Consider the following 17,698-nt stretch of genomic DNA (forward strand, 5'->3'; position numbering starts at 1 on the left):
CAGCAAAAATACATAGTGACACACTTCTACAACATTCAGCTGGAGAAGTTTTGCTAAGGAAGAAACGAACTGCTTTCATGTTGTGCTACTGAATGCAGCATTCTGAAAGTGTAGGTACGAGCTGATTGAGTCCATTCTTCATGGCATGTTCGAGGAGATTGGTTCCAATGATCAATACACCTACCCTTTGACTTCTCTACTACATTCTGACATATGGGGTCAACATTTATGGTTGCTATTACTAGTGTACTTACTTCAACATTATTTGCTGCCACATACTGTTGTATCTCTTTCCTCTACTCGGCATGTGAGAGAGGCAAGTTCATTGTGGCTATGTGTCACATGTCTTTCATTCAACTCGTCTCTGTTGCATTCCCTCGATTTGCTGGTACCACTTGATAAATTCCTCTGTCAATGCAACATCCTTTACCAGAAGACTTTGGTTCATGTCTTCTGAGACTCCTTTCATTAAGTATGAGATTTTGCTGATTTCTGTCATGTTCGTATTTACAATTTGATACAATGTGACATAGTACAAAAACATTCTATATATATCACCATGTCATTTCCCTGTGACTTTGGACCCTGTTCTTGAACTGTTCTTCCACCAGGTGGATTTGGTACTGAATGTTGCCGAACATTTTCTTCAGATGGGTTTGGAATTTATCCCAGCTATTGAACTTTTACACATTTGCCAAACACACCTTGTCATCCCAGTTCTATTGGCAAAGTGGTCTACTTCTTCCAGCCATTTTGTAGCGTCCTGACCAGTGTCTCGAGAAAACACTGATGCATACCTGATACGCAGCTGACTTACTGATGTTTTCAAATACATCTGTCTCCTGAATATACGGATCTTTGGACTGACATATTGCTTTTACTCCACTTACTGTCCACACAGGCAACAGATTTTTTGTTGGCTAACTGAAGCCAACATGGTGCAGATGTTCCGAAGTATCTGGCATCTCCACCAAACAATGACATGTCGAAACCACAATCAAGACCAAATCTGAAGGCAGAGTCATCAGTGAAGTATATCATTTACAATAAAGCAACTTTATCAATTACACCAACCTACAATCAGAACGTAACTGAACTCCTGGCCAGAGTGGGCAGCTATCTATGCAAACACAGAATGTTCCCGAATATACAAACATTATAAATCTGAGACACTTCAATAATGTTCCAGAAACTATAAATACTAAGTAACAATTTCAGGTGGTTGGGTCTCAACTGGCAACCCGCAGCATATCAACCAATGATGCTAACCACAATGCCACAAACATAGTTAATTAAAATGCTTGGGCCTTATTTGTTTGGATTTTGAATGCCATTAATAACTTCAATATAGTCACACAATGTTGGTGCTTGAAGATTTCTTTTTCTTGACCTGAAAATAGGTATATTTTCATTTTGCTCAAATTATAGACAAGGTGTATTTTTTTTAAGTAAATAAAGTTTTTAAATATTGCCACTGCAGTCTCACCGTCTGCCGTCTCCGCTGAGAATCTGCATCTATTGGCTACTCACAGACACGATTGTCGAAAAGAACTGAACCCTGTTTACATTTGTTTGTGCTTATTTAATTGTGTCAGTTAATTTGAAAATTCCACTAAATGTCAAAAAGGTGGTGATAATTCATTCTCCATATGCAGAAGGCATGACAGCAGTCAAAATTCATCTGCAAATTAGTTAAGTTTATGGAGAAAAAAATATGAGCAATGAAACGGTAAGAAAAGTGGCTACAGCATTAAATCATTGTGATACTAATGTTTATTATTAAAGTACAAAATGGGCAATCAACTTTCACCACTGAAGACCTGGTGTAAATAGCTGACGCCAAATCACTTGAGAAAACAGATGTTAGAACAAGTGACTACCTGTACTTGAAAAAAATATTTTGGTGGACCGTGCTATGACAATGATGGTGTAAAAAGTCATCTAGCAGCAGTTGGCAAACCAAGTGGCAAATTTTTATGAGTATGGAGTTCAGAAATTGGTAAGCAGACTGATGTGAAGGCCTTCATGTAATCATAAAATTGTTTTTAAAAATTTAAAACACATGCCTCATTATGTATATGTACATGAAAAATTATCTATAGTTTCAAGAGTAATTTACTTCTTCCATTGGTTCAGCAGAAAATGGGGATACTGCCACCCTGTGTCAGAAAAATTTGGAAATTGGAATATAACACGAAAAAAGTGTTTCGAAGACACTGAAATGTGCCAAAAATATGTACAATTTTTCACACTAGTTGGCACAGTAATTGCAGCACGCCACTCTGCATAATACGCATAATGTTCCTGTAAGAAAATTAAATCATAATCAAGTATTTACATAAAATCACAAGTGTCTCACTAATTAAAAGCACTACAACCCACAAGTTTCCACTGCAAGCATAATATAAGTTGCTACGTAACTTCGATGAGCCGTAAGTTCTGCAACTCCCCTGCCAGTTATCCCACTATACATGCAATTTATCAATGCAATTTATCAGCTTACGAGGAGGCCACCGCCACTGCCGCCACCCATCGGTCTGCGTGGGCTGTCCTCTTGGTCGGGCCTCTCCTTGGCCAATCTCTGCCCTACATAAGCGCTGCCTGCCGCCTGCCGTCTCAACTCGTACTCCAGCTCTCTGAAACTGTCTGATGCAGCCTGCTGCTGCTGTTGTGTGTGATTCACAGAATTTTCTGGTGGACACTTAAAGAACTCCTCCAGTACTTTCCGTGTTTCAGAAAACTCGTACAAGTAGTCGAAGGCTCCTGTCCCTGTACCATCTCCTCCACTACTGCCAGTTTCTGTCTGAAAACCAAAGAGGAAAAATTACTATATATTCAGCAGAAACTTGGCGTAAGTGCCTTGCTTATCCACTTATTGAATACAATATTTTTATTTTCGCAAATACTAGTTCAGCAGACTATACAATTGTAAACTGTGACTGATCAGATTTGTGAAATGCATTTCTACATGACTTTGCAAAAACACAGGAGAGGAATTGAAGGGGAGCAGACAGGCAAGGGAGGGAAGAGGGGGGGAATGTGAGAGAAGGGGTGTGTGTGGGGAGGGGAGGAGGGAGGAGGAAAGAAAGAGAGAGAGAGAGAGAGAGAGAGAGAGAGAGAGAGAACCGTAAAGTTTTGTAAGTATTCAAGTACAGTTTATGAAGTGCTACTAACATTATGCTAGTATTTCTACAGTTCATTTGAAGAAAAATTGATTCTTAACCTTTTGTCCTTGACTGCTATGTGTGATACTTCACAGCCGTGCCTATACTGCAGTATCACCCATCTCACCAAGCACTGAGTGTTAAACACTTCTCACATCTCACTATTTCTCAGCTTTCCTACTCAGTCTGTAAGCATGATATGCATCTAGAAGAAGCTGATGGAAATACTTTTGTCTTTAGAATCCAGTAAAGCCTTTAAGATCACACTGTGCAAAATGTATAACTGAACTTTTCCTGATTATGTGTAGCAAATGTCAACAAACAGGCTTATAAAAGCAATATGTTCAATTAGTCATCAATCAGGAATGTATCCAAAATCATAAATGCATCACAAAGGTTATTTCTTATCTTTTCGATCAAATTCTTAAGGAAAGCAAGCACAATATATTCAAACTGAAAGAAATGGACATATGAATAATAGGGCTCAATACAAAACCTGTTTCAAGAATTAATCAATGGAAAAGCCAGGACGGGATGTAAAAATATTAGAGAAGGAAAGTTGCTACTCACCATATAGCGCAGACGCTGAGTCATGATGGGCAGAACAAAATGATTTACACAATTACAGCATTCGGGCATTAAGGCCTTTGTCAGCGATGATGAAACTTACCAAACAAAAGCGCTGGCAGGTCGATAGACACACTAACAAACACAAACATACACACAAAATTCTAGCTTTCGCAACCAATGGTTGCCTCGTCAGGAAAGAGGGAAGGAGAAGGAAAGACAAAAGGATATGGGTTTTAAGGGAGAGGGTAAGGAGTCATTCCAATCCCGGGAGCGGAAAGACTTACCTTAGGGGGAAAAAAGGACAGGTATACACTCGCACACACACACACACACACATATCCATCCACACATACACAGACACACGCAGACATGTTTCCCTCTATTATATTCATATATATATATATATATATATATATATATATATATATATATATATATATACAAAGATGAGGTGACTTACCGAACAAAAACGCTGGCAGGTCGATAGACACACAAACAAACACAAACATACACACAAAATTCAAGCTTTCGCAACAAATTGTTGCCTCATCAGGAAAGAGGGAATTTCTGACTTCCAGCCTTGCATCTCAATCCTTCTTAAAAAACCTTAATCCTACACCCAACATCACCACTGCTGAAGCCCAGGCTATCCGTGATCTGAAGGCTGACCGATCCATCGTCATTCTTCCGGCGGACAAGGGTTCCACGACCGTGGTACTTGATCGTCGGGAGTATGTGGCTGAGGGACTGCGTCAGCTTTCAGACAACACCACATACAAAGTTTGCCAAGGTAACCCCATTCCCGATGTCCAGGCGGAGCTTCAAGGAATCCTCAGAACCTTAGGCCCCCTGCAAAACCTTTCACCTGACTCCATCAACCTCCTGACCCCACCGACACCCCGCACCCCTACCTTCTACCTTCTTCCTAAAATCCACAAACCCAATCATCCCGGCCGCCCCATTGTAGCTGGTTACCAAGCCCCCACAGAACGTATCTCTGCCTACGTAGATCAACACCTTCAACCCATTACATGCAGTCTCCCATCCTTCATCAAGGACACCAACCACTTCCTTGAACGCCTGGAATCCTTACCCAATCTGTTACCCCCGGAAACCATCCTTGTAACCATTGATGCCACGTCCTTATACACAAATATTCCGCATGTCCAGGGCCTCGCTGCGATGGAGCATTTCCTTTCACGCCGATCACCTGCCACCCTACCTAAAACCTCTTTCCTCATCACCTTAGCCAGCTTCATCCTGACCCACAACTTCTTCACTTTTGAAGGCCAGACATACCAACAATTAAAGGGAACAGCCATGGGTACCAGGATGGCCCCCTCGTACGCCAACCTATTCATGGGTCGCTTAGAGGAAGCCTTCTTGGTTACCCAAGTCTGCCAACCCAAAGTTTGGTACAGATTTATTGATGACATCTTCATGATCTGGACTCACAGTGAAGAAGAACTCCAGAATTTCCTCTCCAACCTCAACTCCTTTGGTTCCATCAGTTTCACCTGGTCCTACTCCAAATCGCATGCCACTTTCCTTGACGTTGACCTCCACCTGTCCAATGGCCAACTTCACACGTCCGTCCACATCAAACCCACCAACAAGCAACAGTACCTCCATTATGACAGCTGCCACCCATTCCACATCAAACGGTCCCTTCCCTACAGCCTAGGTCTTCGTGGCAAACGAATCTGCTCCAGTCCGGAATCCCTGAATCATTACACCAACAACCTGAAAACAGCTTTCGCATCCCGCAACTACCCTCCCGACCTGGTACAGAAGCAAATAACCAGAGCCACTTCCTCGTCCCCTCAAACCCAGAATCCCCCACAGAAGAACCACAAAAGTGCCCCACTTGTGACAGGATACTTTCTGGGACTGGACCAGACTCTGAATGTGGCTCTCCAGCAGGGATACGACTTCCTCAAATCCTGCCCTGAAATGAGATCCATCCTTCATGAAATCCTCCCCACTCCGCCAAGAGTGTCATTCCGCCGTCCACCTAACCTTCGTAACCTGTTAGTTCATCCCTATGAAATCCCCAAACCACCTTCCCTACCCTCTGGCTCCTATCCTTGTAACCGCCCCCGATGCAAAACCTGTCCCATGCACCCTCCCACCACCACCTACTCCAGTCCTGTAACCCGGAAGGTGTACACGATCAAAGGCAGAGCCACGTGTGAAAGCACCCACGTGATTTACCAACTGACCTGCCTACACTGTGACGCATTCTATGTGGGAATGACCAGCAACAAACTGTCCATTCGCATGAATGGACACAGGCAGACAGTGTTTGTTGGTAATGAGGATCACCCTGTGGCTAAACATGCCTTGGTGCACGGCCAGCACATCTTGGCACAGTGTTACACCGTCCGGGTTATCTGGATACTTCCCACCAACACCAACCTATCCGAACTCCGGAGATGGGAACTTGCCCTTCAGTACATCCTCTCTTCTCGTCATCCGCCAGGCCTCAATCTCCGCTAATTTCAAGTTGCCGCCACTCATACCTCACCTGTCTTTCAACAACTTCTTTGCCTCTACACTTCTGCCTCGACTGACATCTCTGCCCAAACTCTTTGTCTTTAAATATGTCTGCTTGTGTCTGTATGTGTGGATGGATATGTGCGTGTGTGCGAGTGTATACCTGTCCTTTTTTTCCCCCTAAGGTAAGTCTTTCCGCTCCCGGGATTGGAATGACTCCTTAAAACCCACTTCCTTTCGTCTTCCCCTCTCCTTCCCTCTTTCCTGATGAGGCAACAATTTTTTGCGAAAGCTTGAATTTTGTGTGTATGTTTGTGTTTGTTTGTGTGTCTATCGACCTGCCAGCGTTTTTGTTCGGTAAGTCACCTCATCTTTGTTTTTATATATAATTTTTCCCACGTGGAATGTTTCCTTCCATTATATTGATATATATATATATATATATATATAAAAAGAAAGATGATGAAACTTACCAAACAAAAGCGCTGGCAGGTCGATAGACACACACACAAACACAAACATACACACAAAATTCTAGCTTTCGCAACCTATGGTTGCCTCGTCAGGAAAGAGGGAAGGAGAAGGAAAGACAAAAGGATTGGGTTTTAAGGGAGAGGGTAAGGAGTCATTCCAATCCCGGGAGCGGAAAGACTTACCTTAGGGGGGAAAAAAGGACAGGTATACACTTGCACACACACACATATCCATCCACACATACACAGACACAAGCAGACATTTGTAAAGGCCAATATATATACACACAATATATACACACACACACACACACACACACACACACACACACACACACACACACGGAATTAAGAATTCTAATTCAACTACCTGAGTATATCCCGACTTGATGTGTAGTGTGAGCAGCAAGTGCAATGTGTGCAGTGATTCATGACGGGATGTGAATAAATAATGTACATGAGGCTTGGAATTAAACAGACCAGTAGGTAATAATATGCCTGCTCATTAGTTATCTTTTAATTGTGTTTTATTAGTATAATTCAGGCATATTTATATTACAGTAAAATGATCTGTACATGACTAAACAAATTAGTTATGAACTAATGGCTGGTTGTACGAGCGACACTGAAATTCAACTACAAGATGTTAGCCAGGAATAATGGAAATTTGCCAATAAGAAAACTATCTTTAATTTCACTCAACCCCATGAGCTCTATCATTCCTGAGGAACAAATATTAAAAAGTCAGAATAACATCAACTGCAGAATACATACTGTAGTTAGTGGGGTATGGGGGAGAGAAGTGTGTATTAGTAATCTATATTCTCCGAATACTGTGATCTCAGTTGCAAACAAATGGAAAGGCAGTAGTCTACTGAAACACTTAGAAGCTGGAAACACACAGCAATTTGCAATCACTTTTTGCACCGAGTTAATACAGTGTGTCCTTGTAACCAAGCGGTACAAATAAATCATTAAAAAAAAGACTTGGCTACAACAACCACCCCTCCCCACTTGAAGCAGTTAATCCTACATATGTCACTGGTAATTGATTGAGTATTTAATTAAGAAGTTCCATACAACACCTTTTTATGAAAATGAACAGCATTATGCTGCTGAACAATAGACGCATTCTTACCTCTTGTTCATCTTGCTGATGCTGTTGTGGTGACTGTTGCTGCTGCGGCTGTTGAGATGATGCCTGTTGCTGCTGTGATGTGAGGATCCTCTGTGGGAAGCCAGGCCTAGGTGGATACACAGAGGGAGAATTGAGCAAGCTCTGTGCACTCGGCAAGCTGACTGAATGTGTTCCATGGCGAGACACGGACGACTGCCTGGGCCCGTAACGCCGAGGAGAACCCTCGTACTGGGCAATTGGCAGACCACCAATCACTCTTGCGCCTACAGGACTCCTGTTTCCTCCATCACGTTCTGTAATATCTACTTCCCCTCCTGTCGTCAGAGATGGACTCTAGAAATAAATGTCAGATACTTGACAATTTTCTGAAGAAAGGCAAATTCATTTTGTAGTAACTAATTGTTACAAGACTTTTTTATGGTTCATAAAAGCGATATTACTTCAAATTACTCTACAAAACACTGAGAAAGATACTGAGCTTAAGTTCTTTAATGTAGTAAAGACTCCACTAATGAAAATGCATCAGGTGAGGTGAATGGTATGTGACATTGAAGTATCACTGGAGGACAAGATAGACTGACTGCTCAGATTCTACAAGGACCTACCCTAGGCACATAGCATGAAACTGTGGAGAAGAGAAGCTGTAATACTTCTACATCGTGAAGGTAGATCACATTGTTTTGGCAATGTAGCCTGCATTTTACGGAAACTTTCCTCTACGTACACAATTAGTCTTATGTCTACCTGTCATACAAATTTTCGAACTACACAGCAGAGCCAAACACGTCCACCTGCTTCATAGCCATTTGGAACCCAATACAGTAGCAATTCTGTATGATGTGAATTCAACAGGTTCTTCGTAGGTTTTCAAATGTGAGTGTCACAAAACATCTAACCATAGGCCATGCAGTTCTCCTAAATTACACTCCATCTGGTTCAGATCAGACAAATTTTGGTGAGCAAGACATCAGCGTCAGTTCACTATCGTGCTTCTCAAACCACTGTAGAAAGAATTTGGCTTGTGACACAGGCAGTTATCTTACTGGAAGATAATGTACACAAAGTCCACAGCTGTCATGGTGGCTTAGATTACTACCACAGGTGTCACTGAATTCCAGGTGAACTTCCGTCCCCTCCTAAAGTGGTGTTCCATCGCCCACCCGCATCATAGTCCACCTTTATACACCACTCCCAGGAATCACATCCCTGTGGACGATCCAGGTGCAATAACTACCCTATTCATTTGCCCATTATTTCCTACTCCAGTCCTGTCACGGGTTTATGCTATCCCATCATCAGAGGCCAGGCCACCTGTGAAAGCAGTCATGTCATATACTAGCTCTGCTGCAATCACTGCACAGCTTGTGATATTGATACGACTACCAACAACTTTCCACCACTAAACTGTGACTAAGAGCAAAGTGGATCATGCTGAGGCACAACATGCGGCAGAACATAACATGCTTAACTTAAACACCTACTGCACATCCCGTGCCGTCTGGATTCTCCCCTCCACCACCGGCTTTTCTGAATTGCGCAGATAGAAGTTATCCTCCTTACGACACATTCTCTATCCTGAATTTATCCTGGCCACTACTTCCACGCAAAAGTTTCCACTCCCTCTGTCTTGTCATTACGTCCTCCCAATTCATATCCCCCCTACCCTCACTGTGCATCGCTCTCTGCCAATGTGCACCCACTGGCCTTTTCACCTTCTCTGCTACTCCCCTTTTCCACTCCCCCTCCCCAATCCTCCTGACACTTCACCTGGCAGCCTTGTCCGCCAAGGTCTAGTCCCTGCATACTGCCAGGCAGCACTCACTTCATTCCACCCATTCTTATCCTGCTATCCTCCTTTCCTTCCCCACTCCAGATTGCTGCTTCCATTTGACACAGTTTCATTTTGGACAAAGCGGCCAGAGGTGGTGGTCTCACGAGCACAGGTGCACTACCTTGTGTGAGTTTTAAGTGTTTGCTTTCTGAAGGCAGTTTTGGCTAGAAGCTCTGTGTGCACTAGTATCGTTTTCGTAACTTTGTTGATATTCCAACCTGAACCTTCCACTGTCTGAGACAAAACTGGAATATCGACAGCTTGTCTTTCAAAACATAGGTTGTCAACTGCTTACATCCAGTTCGTATGTGGACAGCTTTGATCAGGATCAGAAGTATCGTTCCTTTGTCTACCTAAACTTCTTCTGGCATAAAAAAATATTTAACAACACACAAACATCACCTATGTTTCTTTTTAATGTAATTCTACTTTTTTTTAGCGTAAACATATTTTGTCTTCGTCATAATTAAGCCTTGATATAATGTAAAATAATGTGTGTGATCAAAACCTAGACGTCACTTTTTCTTTGGGCCAGTCCCCTTGTAAAATTGTATGATGCACCGAAAATTCCCAGTTAGAAGTGCATTGTTTCTACTGCAAGTTTTGGACTTCTTCTGCATCTCACTATTGTGCATCCCAACTTGTATTGTACATTTTCAGAATATATTACAATTTCCAGCAATTCATAAAACTGATTATTGTTTTGTTTATCGTTTCTGACCCAGTCATTTTATCTTTAGTCATTTAATATCTGCCTCTCTTATCTGATAAGTCTCTGAATGGCTTGTTTGAAGACACTGGACCTAATTCCTTCCTTCCTTTGCTTAAAGCAGCTGTAAAAATCTGATCACACACCTTACGAAACAAAATGTGTGACAATAACCATTCTAAAATTTAAAATAAGCTTAAAAAGATTATTATGGCTAGCTTATCCTATTTTACTGCAGACGTTTTATTTACAACTTGTACTGTGGAGAATTACTTTGTTACCTTTTTTTCCAGTTATATAAAATCTTCAGGATGTAACTACATTCAAACACAAATTACATGGAACACTTTGAAATGAACCCTTTCACACCGCAACATATATCACACAAGTAACCGAGAGAAAATTTTACTACCTCAACTTCAATAAGAGAACTGCAGCAGTAACAGAATTAGAAGACTTCAACTGTAGCAGTCAGTGACTAACCTGGAAGTAGTGCAGTGTTGGACCCGTATTGTCAACTTGCTCTTGCCAGCTCTCACCTATATCATCGAAGACCACTACTTCAGCTGGACTGTGTCGAACGCGCCGCACTTCTGATGAGAACACTGTCTCTGTCATGTCTCCATCGTCACCATCCACACTAGGTACTGTACTTCTGCCATTCCTAAGGAGTCAAGAGCCAAATGAATTGGGTAAGGGACTATGAAACTGTCTTATTTACTGCACTAACAGGAACTCACTCACAGAAGAGTAATTCACGTGAAACAAATATCTCTCTCTATGTGGTAAATATCAATTATGGCAGATTGATAGTAGACTTTAAGTGACTACAATGCCAGTACATGCAAGGAAAAGAGAAAGGCCTGTCATTGAGGATGAGGTCATCAGAAAGTGGTCACATCAGATTGGACAAGGGCACAAAAGGAAAGCAGCACCCTGCACTGGCTTCAGAGGGATAGCACGAAGTATCTACAACCGGATGACTTTTCTGGTACAGCAGTAATAAATTACATACGCAAACCTTTCTCACGAAACAATCTATCAATTAATGAAACCCATATCAAAATGCTGACAGTTATTCCACAAATTACCTTCACATACAGACAGAAAAATGTAGTAGGGCTCTTTAATTTACAAGATGTATAGATTCACTGTGTGTGTTCCAAAGGAACCACCCTGTCAGTTGGTTTAATCTGTGTGTATTGATTACAGGAGTGCATACGCTCACAACAATGACGAGAGATACATTTTAAGAGTGCAATGGGTCTCACTACTTATTTTGCAACAAAGTTGTTCTGGAAAACAAAGCTTTTCATCAAATTCAGTTTAAATGCGAGAATACATATCTGAAATGCAAGTCTCCCTCTCAGCAGCTACAATGTACGAGTCAACAGGCAACTCTTAGTTATCAATAATGGAACAGCCCCCAATTACACTGGTGGCATTTAATTTCAATCTTACATTATTATACATCACTGATTAGACAAAAATGACAGTAAAATGGCACAAAAGCTAATAATGAATTCTTTGCCTCTCAAATTAAACAAGCTTTTTAAAAATGGAAAACGCGCGCGCGCGCGCACACACACACACACACACACACACACACACACACACACACACAAGAGTGAGTGTGCACTTTCACAACTAATGAATGTCACTACACTCCACAATGTGTGTGTTTATGGGTGATCAAACTAAACACACTCAGATGACTTACAATAATTTTTGTAACTAATTACAAACATTGGCACATGAAATTATACTCTAAATAAGAAAACAGCTAAAGCTAATATCTGAAGCCATTCAACTGCTGTAGAGTATCATGTATTGAAATGTTTATGTACATATTGTTTTACTTTTTGAATGTCCCGTAAACTTTTTAAAAATTTCCAATTTTTTTTACAACTACTCAGTTACTGGTAAAATACATGCACACAAACAACAAATTAACAACTGTGACATTTCTACAACTTGATAAAATTTTGAGCAAAGCATTTTGGTTTGAACAGTACAGTTGGAATTTTTTAATATGTGCCTATATACCGCAACTACCTCTGCAGTCCATTCACTATTCTCATTTTCAATAATCCACCCAAGTGTCTCATTGGTGGCTTTTAATGCACTGCATCTTGCAGTCTGGATTGGAGGAGGTGAAGTGGTCTGGACAAGGCCAAGCCACACATACCTTGAAAACTCATCTTTTAAAAATTCCTGAAGGAAATCTGACATGCGGCCTCAGACGCCCGAATGTATAGAGTACGTAGGATACCTGTCTTCCAACGGGTGTCTTATGCTTTCTCCAAATCAAAAAATATGGCCTTAGTCTTTTATTTCCACAGAAAACCATTCACAACACTGGTTGATGAAGTGACGAGATGGTCAACCGCAGAATGGAATCCTTGAAATCTACACTGTACAGTGATTAGTAGACTGCTAGACTCTTGCCACCATACCAGCCAGCCATGAATCACATGTTGCATCACTGTGCAAAAACAGCTGGTAACGGAAATGGGGCAGTAGCTCGAAGAAAGGTGTTTGTCCTTACAGAGCTTAGATGTAGGTATGAGACTGGTTTCATGCCAGAGTCTTGGAAACATACCATCTGTCTAAATGTGATTGCACATATGAAGAAGAAAGTGCTTGCTGGAATGAAAGGTGCTGCAACTTCTGAATGTTAACAACATCCGGCCCTGGGACAGAAGATTGGGCTGAAGTGAGAGTATAGTCCAGCTCCCTCATAGTACAGGCAACAATGAAGCAGTCAAGACTCTGAGAGGACGACGATATCACTAGAGCCTCCTCCATTCATTTCCCAGGAGGAAGGTGGGGTTGATACTTGATGGAACTCAAAATCTCCACAACATAGTGGCCCAAGGTGTTGGAGATAGCAATAGGGTCTACAATGACATCGACTACTACGGTCAGGCCAGAAATTAGGGAATGAATCTTGGTCCTAGAGAGATGATGGAGGTTGCCACATACGACAGAAGAGGCAATGGAACTGTTCAAAGAACCAGTAAATAAAATCCAGCTACCTTTTTTTTGCTATCCCGAAGGACGGAACGACACTGTGGATGCCAGTGTTTATAACGAATATAGTTTACAGGGGGAGCATATCTCCACCAGGCGCTGGGATGCAGTGTAGTGAAGACGAAGTGTGAGGTATGGAGCGTTCTACAGCAGTAAGGGTAAGATTTGTAATGTAATAATCACAACTGGTGAAATGATGTTCATCAAAGGTCGGCAGGAAGGGGTAAACCCTCCATTCGACTTTAAAAAGCTGCCATTTGGGTTTACACACAGGTGGGGTTGGAGTCAGCAAACGGACAGTGCACAGGAAATTGTCTCTCGCATATGTGTCAGAGGGAAGGGACCACTTGAGACAACAGGCACGCTGGGTAGTGCAGAATGAGAGGTCCAAATGGTAATAAGTGTGTGTGGAGTCTCAAAGGAACAAGGGTGATCCAGTGTTAATGCAGATGACATTGAGTTGATTGAGGTCAGCCAAGAGGGAACCTCGGACAGGTTCTCAAAGAGCACCAAAAAGGATGATAGACATTAAAGTAGACGAGCAGCAGAAAGGTATGAGGGAGCTGACCAATAAGCTCGAATAAGTCTGCTCTGGTGACACTGAACAATGGAGGGACATAGACATTACAAAGAGAAAAGGTGAAGCGAAGAAGAGAAATGGGGACTGCAGCAACTTGCAGCTGGGTGTTCAGTGATATGGTATGGATACAGTCAGCCTTAATTCCTCCTTGTTGGACCTAATGCCACAAATGTTCCATTAGGGAATAGTCGTCGTCGGGAATGGGCCAGAGGGAGCAAATGAAAGGTACTCACCTCAGTTGTTGCCGAGTGCCAGCCTTCAGAGACACTCTGCTACAGGGTACAGATGCTAGTGAATCCTGATCCCTAAAAATCTACAGAGGCGTCAGCATTGTCTCAGTGTCAGCCTGTGCATTCCGGGGCTGAAAAATGCCTTTCCAGCCTGCTGATTATGTAGCAGGTGATTTTGCCGCAGTGGGTGAAGATTTGGTGGTTTGGTGCGCAGCTGTAGGAGGAGAAGACGGAAATGCTACTGTGACACTGGATGATTTTGCAACTGCAGCACCGAATTTGAAGTCACAAGTCTACATGGTTATGTCCTTCCATGGAGCGAGGCATAGCAGAACAGTACTGTCAGTGCCAGATGATGAAATGCAGGGCCTTCAACAAGCCAAAACCTTGCAAACAACACGATAGGGTAGGGTACTTTTTCTTTCCTCACCTGGATCTCCTGGACTGCCTACACACTGAGATACAAGGGAAATTCATGGGATGAGCTGCATGGTCGCCATTACAATTGGTACAGTGGGGAGGAGGAGGCGGGCAATTGCCCTCATGAGCGTCTCTACCACAAATAACACATTTGGCAGTGTTTTGACAGGATGCGCAAATGTAGTTATAATGATGACACTGGTAGCAACACATCCAGTTTGAAGCATACGGTCAGGCCATAATGACTTCAAACCCTGCCTTAATCTCTGATGGAAGCAATACTCAATCAAATGTGAGAAACGTATGCGCTTAGGAACAAGTTCAATTCTTTTATCTTGGCGGCTCGTGCATGCCCGCCCAGACGCGGGAGTTTGCTGCGTTCCCAGTTGCACACGACGCACGCGCCAAGAGAAGCAGCGCCATAGCATAGCATAGTTCGCAAGCTTACGTTTAGGGGGGAGCGCGCAGTTCATGAAGTAAAGCCACCACGGCCGCATTAACCCTTTCGCTGCTACAGAGACGTGCTCGCCGCATTCCGCGCTGTGCGCGATTTTGTCACTGCACTGCTCACCTGTGCTGACACATGGTGTTCCGACTGCTTTGACACTCTCATTATTCGATTCCACAAAAACTATTTGGCCCAAAAATTAGATTTTTACACATCTTCTTGACTGATTCCTTCCCCCATAAATGACTTAATTTTGTTTCGATGTTCTACGCAGTTATTATGCAGCATTAAATATAGTAAACCATTGCACGAAATTTTGAAGTGCTTGCAGAGGTAAAAGTCCATAGCGTATACTTTCCGAATGGTCGATTTTAGTTACCACAATGTTGAGAATGAAATGTGGATAAGATACCTAAATTTCATATAAAATTTACTGTATAACAATATCTCATTTAATTTAAGTACCACATAGGTGTCGTATGTAATATTGAGAAATATTCCGTCTTTCGCGACTGTAACAAAAGTTGTATTTACACCGGGCGCGTTTGGCTTTATTTTAAAGCACTTCAATCAATCAAAAGGAAGTAGACAAATACATTAAACAAAACTGTGGACTTACAAAAATATTAGGACTTGAATATACCGTCTATCAGTGAAGTGCTCTGAGCTATGTCAAATATAATTTTTGTTTGTGGCACACGCAAACAGCATTTATTTGCTAAAACACTGATTAGCCGACACAAACGTTGAATATTGTGTTACCGCAGCACAAAACTACGAAAGGTAACTTGGCAATGGTGGAGACAAAATACTGTCCACTGAAGATGCTTCAAAAGAGAGAAACACGTCTGGTCTAAATAAGTCGCTTATTACAGTTACAGAAGAGGAATATATTTCAATACCATTGGTAAAACTGCGACTGTGGAACAAAAACAAGAAAGATAACTTGAGTACCACTGTGTATGTGCCATACCTTTCATCGATTGAAGTGCTTTAAAATAAAGCCAAACGCGCCCGGTCTAAATAAAACTTTTATTACAGTCGCGAAAGACGGAATATTTCTCAATATTACATACGACACCTATGTGGTACTTAAATTAAATGAGATATTGTTATACAGTAAATTTTATATGAAATTTAGGTATCTTGTCCACATTTCATTCTCAACATTGTGGCAACTAAAATCGACCATACGGAAAGTATACGCGATGGACTTTTACCTCTGCAAACTCTTCAAAATTTCGTGCAATGGTTTACTACATTTAATGCTGCACAATAACTGGGTTGAACATCGAAACAAAATTAAGTCATTTATGGGGGGAAGGTATCAGTCAAGAAGATGTGTAAAAATCAAATTTTTGGGCCAAATAGTTTTTGTGCAATCGAATGATAAGTGTGTCAAAGCAGTGGGAACACCATGTGTCTGCACAGGCGAGCAGTGCAGTGATGACAAAATCGCGCACAGCGCGGAATGCGGGGAGCACGTGTCTGCGGCAGCGAAAGGGTTAATGAAGAGACAAAGCACTAGAAATTTCAAAAAATTGCATTCAAACGAATAAAATTCGTGAAGCAAGACACTTCGATATTGTTTTTAAATAAAGAAAATATTAAGCACCGCCCAAGGTTTGAACTCTTTACCTTTCACGTAACAGCCCAACACCTTAACCATTCCGCTAACGCATCTCGTCTGCTACATAACGCCATGAGGACTATAACACGTCACGCAAAATACTGATAAACACTGTTGGTATGACTATGAATTACTCACACTTCGTCGAAGTACAATAGGAAATAAACAATTACCCCTGTTATTTATTGCGAAAAAGCGGTTCGTGAGATTGATACAAACACCTTTCCTTGCTATCGCCTGAATTAGGAGTCTTATTGCTTGTTTGGTTTAATTAATAAATAGAATATGAAGCAATTGGTATAAAGAATGCTTTTTCCAAACTTTCTATAAAAGAAACTCTGCTATCAAGACATTGCTTTTGTTCTATTACTTTATTTATGACTGAACGTTTCTAAAACTGAAGACACTCGTCCGTGCTCTGCTCTGCAGTCGAGATCTGGCAACTTCGTTCTCTGTTCATTGACTGACTGTGTCTTGTGACGTAAGATGCACAGAACGAACCTAAACTTGGCCGCCAACATAAACGACGCGCACTTTAAGTCTGCATCAAGCTGTTTCATTAGCCAATGGACCTCAATGATGCCCTGATCAGAGAGAGAAGTTTGGATTTCTCCCCGAGTTGGACTATCAAGCAGCTGAGTGTAAATAATGCCACCTGAAGAATTCAGTGTACAACAGGCTTCAACATGAACAGGATAGCCGTGGAGGAACAAAGCTGGAAGAAATTATTGGGTTTGAGAATCACAATCTGTCTCCAGAAGTAAAGTCCCATTACATAAGCAAGAGCAGGATTTCAAAGTACCTGAAACTGTATCAACACCTTTCTGAATAATAAACGGATCATTCATAGCAGAAGACTGACCTCCTCCTGTATGTGATACCACAGGAAACAGAGGTGCAGCTGGGAGTCTTTGAATCTTTAGCCTCATTCCATTTACATTTAGTAGACACAGGCTGAGATGGTGATTGCTTCAGC

The 17,698-nt window shown here is 41.8% G+C and overlaps 1 protein-coding gene across 9 annotated transcripts in view; it reads right to left on the minus strand.

The window, feature by feature from the left end:
* Window positions 1-17,698, minus strand: part of LOC124798714 — a 495,837-nt gene that overhangs the window by 220,775 nt on the left and 257,364 nt on the right. For all 9 annotated transcript variants that reach the window (XM_047262235.1, XM_047262236.1, XM_047262234.1 and 6 more), the window contains 3 exons: window positions 10,865-11,045; window positions 7,842-8,174; window positions 2,504-2,803 (listed from right to left, as the gene is read on the minus strand). In XM_047262235.1, the coding sequence (XP_047118191.1) occupies window positions 2,504-2,803; window positions 7,842-8,174; window positions 10,865-11,045 (814 nt within the window). The remainder of the gene's footprint in view (window positions 1-2,503; window positions 2,804-7,841; window positions 8,175-10,864; window positions 11,046-17,698) is intronic.

The sequence above is a fragment of the Schistocerca piceifrons genome, chromosome 5 (genome assembly GCF_021461385.2).
Source record: "Schistocerca piceifrons isolate TAMUIC-IGC-003096 chromosome 5, iqSchPice1.1, whole genome shotgun sequence".
NCBI classification, from domain to species: Eukaryota; Metazoa; Arthropoda; class Insecta; order Orthoptera; family Acrididae; genus Schistocerca; species Schistocerca piceifrons.